This window comes from Hesperophylax consimilis, chromosome 17 (genome assembly GCF_061612785.1).
Source record: "Hesperophylax consimilis isolate HC1 chromosome 17, BYU_Hcon_1.0, whole genome shotgun sequence".
NCBI lineage: Eukaryota > Metazoa > Arthropoda > Insecta > Trichoptera > Limnephilidae > Hesperophylax > Hesperophylax consimilis.
Window position 1 is genome coordinate 14856097 of NC_142852.1, and position 12065 is coordinate 14868161.

At 33.6% G+C, this 12065-nt stretch overlaps 1 protein-coding gene across 2 annotated transcripts; it reads left to right on the top strand.

Moving 5' to 3' along the window:
- Positions 1-1252: 1252 nt before the first annotated feature.
- On the top strand, positions 1253-3862 carry LOC149416071 (uncharacterized). 2 transcript variants are annotated; one of them, XM_089641550.1, is made up of 3 exons: positions 1253-1606; positions 1749-1923; positions 2762-3862. In XM_089641550.1, the coding sequence occupies exons 2-3, from the start codon at positions 1788-1790 to the stop codon at positions 3652-3654; spliced, it is 1029 nt and encodes a 342-aa protein (XP_089497676.1). In that variant the 5' UTR covers positions 1253-1606; positions 1749-1787; the 3' UTR covers positions 3655-3862. The 2 variants fall into 2 exon arrangements, with proteins under 2 accessions (XP_089497676.1, XP_089497677.1); XM_089641551.1 differs by having other exon boundaries at positions 1749-1863.
- The last annotated feature ends 8203 nt before the right edge of the window (positions 3863-12065 follow it).

Below are 12065 nucleotides of genomic sequence, written 5' to 3' on the forward strand. Positions count from 1 at the left end.
AAAATTTATTTAATAAAATGTATAAAGAAGGGTTAGTCTTAATCTAGGATTAATAATAGTCTTAAATTATACTTCTTATCTGGAACCGCGGATCTCCACGTTCGCACTTATCACTGACAACACACAAGCGGCAACTTGGGTTGGATCCGAAGGGCGGAATTAGTTCAGCCTGGGCCAAGGCTCCGAAGGGCGGAGTCGGCAGGCAGCGACTCCTGAGAGGACAGCTTCCTGGTAGCGCCGCTCCAAGGGGGAGAACAGGAAGTTTCTCGGCGGAGGCGAGACGGTAACTTCTGATAGGGCAGCTCCCTGGTCGGAAGAGCCTCGGCGCCGCTCCAAGGGGGAGAGCAGGATGATGACTCCCAAGATGATGACTGTCGAGTGCGGAATGGGAACTGTCGAGAACTAGGCGAGATCGTGACTGCCGAGAGGGCAACTTACTGGGTGGAAGCGCCTCGGCGACCGCCCCAAGGGGGGGGGCGTGATGATGACTGTCGGGTGCCAAAAAATCAACTGTTGAGGACTGAAATCTGTTGTCAGCTGCGCAATCCGGCGACCGTAGCGCGCCTGTCGTGGGGTGCTGGAACTAAAGTGGTTCCGCTTTACACCACTTCGGTACGTTGTCTGAGTCCGTGGCGCTGGCATCGCCATTCTCACCGCTAGATTGCGCTGTCTGGCTGATTCTGATTAACTTACGGTTCAAAATCTTAATATATATTTAAGTATCTAACATTATGCATGCATACACTTAATTAATATCTGGGTGCAATTAAATTTCTAATCTAAGTTGACAATTACTTTTACATCTAGATTTATACTTAATGTTAAATATTTTAAAATTACGTTTTTAAATATGACCTTCAAACAATTACAATTTAGCCTAGCCTTGGGCGAAGGTTTTTTTATTGCCGGGTCGCTGGCTTAACGATACACCCATTTCAGAATTACTACTTGATGAGGGTCTAGAGCTAAATCTGCCGACTAATGGGTGTATTTCTAAGTTGGCTTTCTATTTTTTTATTGCGGGACCGGCGAAACTATTCAGTAAATATTTAAGGTCTAATAATATCCGAACTGCCGCCTCCATCTGCGTGTGGCATTACAGAGACAAATGCTGGCGCACGTGTTTACTTTGGTCTTTCTGTGAATTCAAGTCATGTATATACCTAAGGACATATCAACTAGATAGTTAAAAAATGATATATTTATGATTTAATAAAAAATTTGCTAGATGTTGAAAAAAGTAAAACAACAACAACACTCACAGCGCCCACTAAATTTAATTTGATTGAAACTACCTTTGAAAAAAATAATACCTAAACCCAAAACTTGAAGAAAAATTTTAAACAATAACATTTAACGTTTTGTCATAGTTCCTAATTGCGCTAAAATGTTTTCTATTGTGTACACCAGGCTTAAGAATTGGCAATTCCATAGATAAATTATGTATCAGACAAGTTTATGGTTTATGTCGTCATTTAACCACGTTTATTTTGGTTTGACGTTCATTTTGTTTGGTGCCTGCTTTTATTCACACCGTAATGCCCTGAATATATCCTAATTTCTTTAATAAAACATTCTGATGTAGTCTCGGGCCATATAAAATTTGGTAAATAACTTTTATACAGCAAAATTTCATCGAAAATAAAACTGCAATTGCAGTTTTTTTTACATCGTTTTCGTTTTACGACTACTAGGGCCCTAATAAAGGAGAAATACCTTTCATTTGTACGTTATTACTTGTGTTTCAGATACTTATTGAATTATTGAAGTTGATTTTCCGCGGCGCTATGGATTTCATAAACACTGATGTTCCCACCATCAAGACAGAACCAGGAGTATATGATGAATATATCACAGAGATCGGTAATATAGTCGTTCCGGAGATAAAAGTGGAATGTTTCGAGCAAGGGAACCAAATCGCAGGTTACTAATTAGTAGATTACTAATATTAAAACTCATTTGTGATTTTAATTTTGCACCGCTAATAATCAGTTGTGTATAATTTAAAACAAGTTTATTAATAAGGCAATTAGTGATGAGTTTAAATTTTTAAATTTTCGTACTCCACTTACCTAATAGGCTCAAATTATTTAAATAACACATCGTTTCAAAGTAGTTATTACAAAAAACAACTGTTAATGTCGGGTGAGATGGTAAAATATGCATTACACTTCAATTTTTTCAATTAAATCAAAGTTCAAAATTGGCAACAGTGTTCGCAAAAATGTTTAAATAACCCAAATTAAGAACCTACTCAACTATGTTGCGCATGTTTTTTTCATCTCCCCCGGACTAAATAATGGTTTCTTGTTTTAATTATGTTGAAACGAAAAGTGTTACTTCGATAATTTGGGCGTATTTTGCAGTAAGTGGAATACGTAAGTTTATCAAAATGATTTTCTGATTTATGGAAGGTTTACAATACTGTTAAAATCACATATTTTCACCGAATGCTTTGGGTTGAGCCTGTTTTTCAATGTGCAGTCACTGTAATCCTAAAATAATTTTTGATATTACACGCGAGTACAATATATTTTTGTGTTTGAAAGCTTTCTCGCATCTAATTTTCGGATTATTTGTGGCTACCATTCAAAGTTGGCAGATCTCTAATCAGTTATATGAGAAAACTGTAAATGTTCCTAATTGGCTCTTTATTCTTCGTCAGAACAGTTATTATTACCGTTACCGCGATAAGTTTAGTGGTTACAACAAAATATTTGGTGCATTTTATAACATTTTAATGTTTGCTTTCTAATTACAGAGGGAACTGATGGAATCGTTAAGACAGAAATTGAAAATCCTAAGGAAGACTTTCCAACCAACTTCACTAGGAAGAATATTACTTTAAAAGGTCCACCTGCTGAAAAAAACATCGCTTGTCCCAACTGCAGCTATTTATGTTCAAACAAGTCAACATTAAAGATACACACGCTGACTCATAGCGGAGAAAAACCGTTCTCATGTTCAATCTGCGGCTATTCGTGTTTACAGATGTCAAGCTTAAAGAAACACCTTCTTATTCACAGTGGAGAAAAACCTTTTTCATGTTCCAGCTGCAGCTATATCACTTCTCAAAAGTCAAGCTTAAAAGAACATATGATGACTCACAGCGGAGAAAAACCATTCTCTTGCACAGAATGTAGCTATAATTGTTCACACAAGTCAAGCTTAAAGAAACATATACAGAATCATTCGGGAAAAAAACCTTTCTCGTGTTCGTACTGCGAATATTCATGTTCACAAAAGGTTTATCTTAAAAACCACTTTCTGACGCACTCCAGAGAAAAACCATTCTCGTGTCCTGAATGCAACTATTCATGTGCTCAAAAGTCGCACTTGAATAGACACTTGTTGATTCATAGCGGAGTCAAACCATTTGCATGTTCAGTATGCAATTATTCATGTTCCCAAAAGTCCTCGATACAAAAACATATGTTTATTCACTCTGGAGAAAAACCTTTTCCGTGTTCCGAATGCAATTTATCATATACCACTTCTACTTTGCTGAAAAGGCACATGAGAACTCATAGTGCTGTAAAGCCATTCTCATGCTCTGAATGCAGTTTTTCGTGTTCCCAGAAGTCAACAATGTTAAAGCACGAACGTGAACATGCTGAAGAGAAATTGTTAAAAGGTTCCAAAGGCAGTTCTTAATTTTCACAACAATCACTTTTATAAAAAGCAAGAAAACCATTCCGTTGCTGCAAATGTTTTGCAGTATTTAAATATTTTTATATTCATTTGTTGATTTTGAATAAACTTTGCATAGGTTTATAACGTACAGTCTTTTTCAAGTTTATGTTATTTAGTTTCAAAATATATAATGGTAACGTTTCTAATATTAAAACAGGTCAACCTTTTATTTACCCCCCAAAATAAAATGTAAAGAATGTACATACTTTACGTAATTTTCCAATATATTTTAAAGAAAAAAAAAAACTAGATTACAAATTTATTTATTTGAATACATTCGTATCGACATAATTATATTCCGAAATTTTTTCCCAACAAAACACAAACTGACAATACACATGATAACTCCCCAAACCATCATTATAAGAGACAGATGTTCATTGTGCAATGATGGAGTACTTAGCTAGGCGAGGAATTAAACCTATAACACCATAAACTCATTTGTCAACACATAATTAAAATAAGTTATTCATTTTTTACTTTTCAAATTCTAAATTTTTCTTTTTCTATTCTATATTTTCATCTTTTCAAGTAAAATTACTTATTTATTATTAAAGGAAATCAAAAACAAAATTACAACTAAGTTGGTTTATACAAAGGTGAAATTTCTAAACTGACGAACCAAACCGATTTCTTTTTTAAACTAATACATTGTATTTAACAAAACAGTATATTTAACAATTATATATAAGTGGACCCCGCAGTGCTTCGCTATTGCTTATGTCTTTCTCAGGCGTATCTGACTTCTTCCACCATTCACTACTGTGTACCACAACGTTACTCTTAAAAAAACTACATTACATCGACTAAGAGCTCGTAATAAACGTTTAAAGATGGTTTGAAAGGAAGATATGTAAATACGAATATTAGAGGAAGCTCGCTAATATTAAGAAAACGATAATAATTGAGCGAAAATGGTGAAAAGATGGCAAAAATCTCTCAACAAAGTCTCTATTTGCATTTAAAGATACACTGTGAATTTTTTCATTACTTATATTTTAAATAACAATAATCAAATATGCACATCTAGACTCTAGCCCACGAACAAAACATTAAGGTACCGTCTAAAATTATCTCTTTAAATCCGTTAAGCTTCATAACTCAATATTTCCAGTATTGCCGAGGCACAAAACTTTTTCGCATTAATGATTCAATTATACAACCACACAATTCACTATTGTCATTTAGAACACGTTGGCGAAGTATCCATCTTATTTTGGGTATTCATTTTTATTTATTTAAATTATGATTAAAAAGTAAATCGCAGGTTAATAATATTCAATAAGAATTCGACTTCAGTATTCAAGCTCAAAGCAAACTGTCAAAGCAGCGCGCGCATCAATCCAATGGATTAGTAATAGATTATACGATTCTGTCCATTATACATAATATATGAGAATTAAATAGGTTTTTGTACGTTGAATGCTGTCATTAATATCGTATAAAGTTGACAAAGATATTGGCTTGCGGGCATTGATGTATTATACTAGATTAGCCCTGTCTAGCTAAATTCATTTTTAAAATGACCCCACATAGAGTACCTCACAAATATGGAGATGAACTTAACAACCCAACTCTGTTTAAACCCCTTGTACAAGCGTTCAAACTCGTAAGCGAAACCACGGAGAATTTGTTGTCAGAGGTGTTGTAATATGGACATAAAGCCAAAAAGAAACTAACACTTACAGCAAATTTTATGTGCTGAATAAGGTCTGAATTAGGAAAGAATTGATAAATAATTTATTTTGGTTTTTGAATTCTATACAGGTCCTATAGAACCAAAAACTTTTACATTTTTATTATTGTGCATAGGTTTTTTTTAAATTTACTATAGTATATATAGAATTTCAATAGTATATAATTATTGAAGAAAGCAATCACTTTGTGACTTGACATAATTTAATTTAATTTGGTTTTAAGCATTTTAAAACAGAATATATCTAGTAAGCTATCGAAAATTATACAAAATAATTAAAGCTGATGAATATAAAATAATATTAGTTAAAAAATTAACAGTAACATAAAAATTATAGAGACTAGAACAACACTACGTATCATTTAATAATTATACTACTATCATTCAATTAAAAGTTATTTTTTCTTCAACCACTTTGTTAGAATTAAGACATTGTGTCAATTAGTTTTGGTCAGCTAGTTTCTCAACCTTCTTCAAGATAGCATTATTGAAAACTAACTTAGGTAAGTACTAAACGACTTTACATTAAAGATAATGTAAGATTAACATAAAGAGAGAGATAAATCATAAAATGTTGCGTGTTCACAAGCGAGCTGAACCACGACTTATGGGAAAGAAACGAAGCAACCTAATATATCTTCGTAGTTCGGTTCGCGTTCCGGTTCGCAAATGAATAAGCAACAATGATGAGGACAGAGCTTCAGAGAGCGTATTGGTAAGCGGTAAGGGGGTTGGAAATTACATGATCACAATTTATACTTATTTATTTATTTACGCCCGTTAAATAGGATTTTACGTATTATTTACGACATTCACGCACATCCAGAGGCGGATTTGACCTTAGGCCTACGTAGGCCCGGGCCTAGGGCGGCCAGATATTAGGGGCGTCCAATCGTGACAAAAAAGACACATTATTATTTTTATTTTTTTGCGTTTAATTGGTAGAACTCCATTTAATTTTTTAAAAATTTAATTAAAATCAAATTTAGTAATATAATTATTAAGTTCTGCAAGTATTTTTTGGTTTTTGTTATTGTTACAGCTGTTTCGGCTTTCAAGGCCATTTTCAAACTGTGGTTAAGCCACGTTTTGACGACTTATGAATATGATTCTATTTTACCCCCTCCCAAGTTAAAATGATTTATTACCGGTTAAACCAATTTACTTATCAAAAAAAAAAAAAGACACAGATGATAACAAGAAATTTCTTCCTAAGTACCTAAATATTCTACGTACGAAATAGCGATATGCAAGAGCGTGTTCACACACAGCACACAGCGCGCCCCCACGCCCCGCAGCCGCCCTCGCAACACGTATGATGGTTACTGAGAAAGGGGCGGCTACATGGTCTGGGGCCTAGGGCGGCCAAGACTGCAAATCCGCCTCTGCGCACATCGGTTGTTGCAATTCTGGTAAAGGAACAACCGGCTTTTCGATTACAAAATAAGTTTCAGCAGGATCGAGAACCAGTCCTGTTCGAGAAGAAACAATGACGGTATCTCTATTTGCAGGACCTGTAGCCATGGTGGACAGCAACTGTCCAATATCAGCCTGAAAACAACGACATTATCAATTAAAACCTGATCAATCCATAATAAACTTGCTTAAGTTTTCAGACAAAAATCAACCAAAATAATTACCGAAAAAACAGGTAAAGCTTTGCAGTCTACACCTCGGAGGCCTCTTGCAGTTGGATAAATATGTTTGGCGTGAAAATTATTAGAGCAAACGCGGTTTCCTGCTGATGGTACCCAGTTATTGTCACATAATTTAATCCGTATTGTTTCTAACCATTTCTCCATTTTTTCCGGTTTGTGGGGAAACCTAAGCGAAAATACACTTAAAATAAATGAATTCATTAAATGACGCAAATTTATTTCTATCAATTCTTCTGCACAAAATCGAAAAGGCGAAGCAGATATTACCCGAAAGGCAATAACGACTTAATACAACCCTGATTAGCAAAATGCACCGACCAAATAAATCACACACACTTGAGTTGTCGCGCGTGTCAATGCGTGTCAACGCTAGACGACTAATACATCAATAATTATCAAGCATTGGTTGCGTGATATTTGTATGCTCCCCACGTGATAATAATTAACATGAATCACCCTATTGGTGGATTCCTTGTGGGTGTGTTATTCATGTGACGTCAGGAATTTTACCAGCAAATAAATTAATCTCGTTGTATTTTTCACATTTGTTAATACACTGCCTACAACATATCTGTAAGGTACTTAGGTTTTTTTTTGTATTCAGATAGCTGATTACATTTTCTAAAATATAGTCCGCGATAGCTACAGTCTAAAATATTTGGAACTGGGTTATTGTTGTGATTGAAAAAATTAACTTGCCCAGCATAGCTGACAAGCAAAATAGCTTAACTCGAGACCAACAAAAGGTAAAACGCAATTTTACAGCGCCCATTTCGCATTGCAACACAAGGCTTACACCTTTTCATTAATGTGCACGTGAACCAAACCAAAATTGTGTTTGGGTTATTTTTCAATGGTTATGCCGTGTCTAGTCGTATATGAGTATTTCTCAAAATAAATGTACGTAACGAAAATGTAGTTACGAAATAGTGTTACGAAATAGTCATAAGACGTAACTAAATAGTAAACATAAGGCTTGTTTACACAATGGCAAATTTTATTTTACTTTTTTTATTATTTATTCAATTTAATTAGTTGTCGTCTTTTTTAAATGTAAGTAATTATCCTTTACTTTTTTTTATTTATTGTACATACTACAAACATACATAAACTCACGACCCAAATATTTGTATTTTGTTATACCAAAGGGGTTTAAAAAAAAACAAGGGAGTATAAATAAATGTTTTTTAATCAAATTATCAGCTCCCAAATTGAAGTACCTAACACAATATTCAACAAATCTTAAGAAATTAAAGAACAGGCACTGTTTAAACTATTAAAAAATTAATAACATACAATTATTTAGTTTGAATCACTATCCATTAGCGTTTTATAAATTTCTTCCTCATCTTTATAATAATTGAAATCTTTCCGAGACACATTTGGTCAGTTTTTCAGTCTTTGGTTTATCACTCCGCTTTGGCGCATGAATATAGTCATTTAGTGATAGAGATTTAGAGATAAGGCCCTTACAAACCACTTTCTTTTTTGTATGAATATTTTCCAGTTTTTCGTTTTTAAGATAGTCACTCCACATGGTTTATCTTTGATTTTGTTAGAATCTTCATTTTCACTATATTTTCACATATTTTCAGTATCAGTGTTATTTTCTATGGCATTATTATTTCCTATTATAACATCTCCGATTTATTATATAATCCAGTTTCAATGGGAATAGCATCATTATTAGTCTTAGTTTGTTTATGCAATAATATTTTCAGAATATTCACTTGCCTTTTCATCCGATTACAGCACTGTCTTAAATTCTTATTTCGACTTTTTAATCGAGTATTTTCTTCAGTCAGCTTTTGTAGTCTTTCCTTTAGGATTTTTTTATTATTTTTTCTACGTTCAAATGTATTATTGTCTTGTGTCGTAGGATTAGCCTTTTTCTTTCTTTCAGCTCTTTTATCATTGGCTTGTCTCCACTTTGCCCGTAGCTCTTCTTTTTCTTCTTCTGTAAGAATTTATTTTTTTATTTTTGATATTTTCTATAACTTTTGTTAAATGCTTAATTCGGATTTCCTCATATTTATTTGTATTTTCCTTTTTCAGTCTTTCTCTGTAAGCGTTTTGCTTTTTGGCATTGGTTTTTGGGGGCATTCCTTAAAAAAAATTATGCTGTAGTTATGGTTTTATCAGAGTAAATAAAAATAAATTTATATTTAAATAAGCTTTTATAAAAAACTTAAGGCACTTATAAATATTGTATAGAGCGCCTGTAGAACGGATAGTGTGTATGAGTGCCTCACGCTTATTTAAAATAAAACCAGTATTGGACGGCTCAGCTTGATCTTCAAGTACTTGTCATTATGTATAATGCCATATAATCGCGATGATAAAACATACAAGTCCGACGACACCTGCTCTGCCATTGACCATCAGGAATTTCCAGCGCATCCTATGTATTACAACCTACCTACTTTCCAGCGCCATCAACAGATCTGCTCTATGGTATAATAATATTTATTTTTTTCCTATTATATCTAAATACATATGTATATTTGTGCATTGTGCATAATATATTACATTATTACTAAACTTACATAAGACTTTCATAAAAATGCTAGACACACTTACAATATACTTACTTTTCTTAATCACGTTGTAACTGTGTACACTCAGCTTTACATTGAACTTTTTCGTTACGTTACGAAATTCATAACAAACGTTACGAAATTGTAATAAGAATTTATGTTATAAAAAGTCAATGGTTTGATAAAATTTAAAAGTGTTAATATGTAAGCTTAGCAATGTTCGTACCGCACATGTTACAAAAAGATGAGTAGAAAAAGACTTACCGTTTTGTGAAAAAAGGCTAAAATATTTTCTGTTACGAAATAGTGGTCCCACTAAAGAAACACGTTATTACTGATTTTAACAATTAATGTTATGGCGGAGAAGTCAGACCAACAATTAATCAGAAAGAGGCTAGTGTTGCCCATGTTAAATTTTACAAATGGGTTAAAAAATTACGGTGGAAGTACTAATAAAACGTAACTAAAGAGTAGTTACTAAAAAGTAAATGGTGATGTCTCATTTTGTTTTTTGTGCATAAATTATTAATTTATTATGAAACCCCATAGAAAATTACCTTTTTACAGAAACTACATTTAATTAAGACCCTAAAACTTACAAAAAATCACATATTATAACGTTATTATCGCATTTTATGAAGTATAAACAAATGAAGTGGGTAGGGTGGCAATTTTATTTTGTATGGAAGGTAAAAATCGATATTTAAAAAAAAATTAAAATGTTTGCGAATTGATACGATTGTAATGTTTATTTTTCGATATTTTAAAGCCTAATATTTATTCTACAAAATGGTGCATATTTTTTTTGTATGATTAATTAAAAACATGTGAAATTTTTGAACTGTTTGTAGGCACACTTTATTTTTCCAAAATGTACACTTTTTTTGAGAAATACTCATTTAGTCTATGCTTGCGGGTACGCATGCGCGGAAAGAACGTACGTTAGCATTATTGGATACGGTTTAATCCACACCACCCAGTGTTTTTTACGCGTTTCGCAGTATTTGAGAATGTGTGTGTATTTAGAATCGCACGCGCTGTTTGTATAGTGTCGTTCGTTGTGCGTACAAAGCAACGGGACGATAATATACATGATGTCTTATATTAATAATATTTGTATGATTTTTTACAGCACGGTTTTTGTAAAAAAAAATCACACTAACCCGTTGTTTATTACGAGGCCCAAATAGTCCCAAATCATCATCATCCGTTACGAGTGGAGGTAGCCTGTAATGTCCCTCAGCGATCTTACATTAGTAAAAGTTAGATATCTCTCTTCCTCTCATGCGAATACTTGTGATTTTTTTATGTCAGAAAGAGAACAAAATAATGTTTCTTATTGTCACTGTAATGTATAAGCTATTTAGCATAGATATTTTATAAATCCGACCCAAAGTGACGGTTTCATTACGCGCCATTTTCTGACAAAGTTGTGTATTTTATTTAAGTTGTATATTTTCTGACAAAGTCGACTGTTCCACGCTATAGTAAACAGTTTTTTAGTAAAAAAATAAGTTGAAATGTTCAGGTAAGCAAACTTTTATTTATTAATAATTATATTGTAGACGTGGGTCACCGTAGAAATATTAAAATTGCAGTATTGCTGTTTACGGCTAGAAGCCCAAATTTTTTTAACTCTAAAATGCAAGGGATTCGGAGCATCCACAGCACAACATAGAATATTTGCGTATCGTTTCTGAGTAGATTCCTCTCAGTATCGCCCTTGCAAGACGTCACCTTTCACATTCGGAAAGTTGTTAGAAATGACTTTTGCAATGTTTAGTGTAATGTCCAGAACTGAATAGGTAATTCCCAGCTAAATTTCCGCCAATCTTATTGTACCCATTTGATTTAAAATTTGAACAGAATGCTGACGGTGATAAGTGACAAGGAACGATTACTAGTTCTAGCGGAATTCATTAACATTATGTAGGCAATTAATATGTTAAGTATCACATAAAAATAACTAAAAACGATGTTTTGACTGCCACAGGGCACGGCTCTCGACCAGCAAGCCGGAGGTCGCGGGTTCAAATCCTGGCGTGCGCAAGTAAATTTTATTTGATTAATTTGTGTTATTTCACAATTTTCTCATATTTAAAAATATATAGTGGAAGACACTCGGTATCACCGTTGGTGTAAGACCATCATTCAGAATTGAAACATTGCTTGAAATGTCTTTAGCCATGTTTGGATACCCGTTATGAATAGCAAGGTACTTCACAATGTTCGTCTTCTCCATCTAATTTCCCTCCTCACTCCCCCTTCAGCCTCAAAACATACCCCAATTGGGATGCTATATTCTCACTGGCTCCAGACGTTTGAGAGCAGTTGGGACTCTTGTGCGGTTTCACATTAAACAATAAATAAAAAAGAATTACGTAAAAATACCTAAAATTGATGTAAGTATTACATAAAAATACCTAACAATGATGTGTCACACAGAAATAACTAAAAATTATACAAGTATCACATGAAAAT

What these genes read in the sequence shown, in the direction of transcription:
- LOC149416071 (XM_089641550.1), top strand. Translation starts at nt 1,788, where the DNA reads ATGGATTTCATAAACACTGATGTTCCCACCATCAAGACAGAACCAGGA. An exon ending in GCAAGGGAACCAAATCGCAG is followed by an intron (nt 1,924 to 2,761) that starts GTTACTAATTAG and finishes TTCTAATTACAG; the next exon opens with AGGGAACTGATGGAATCGTT.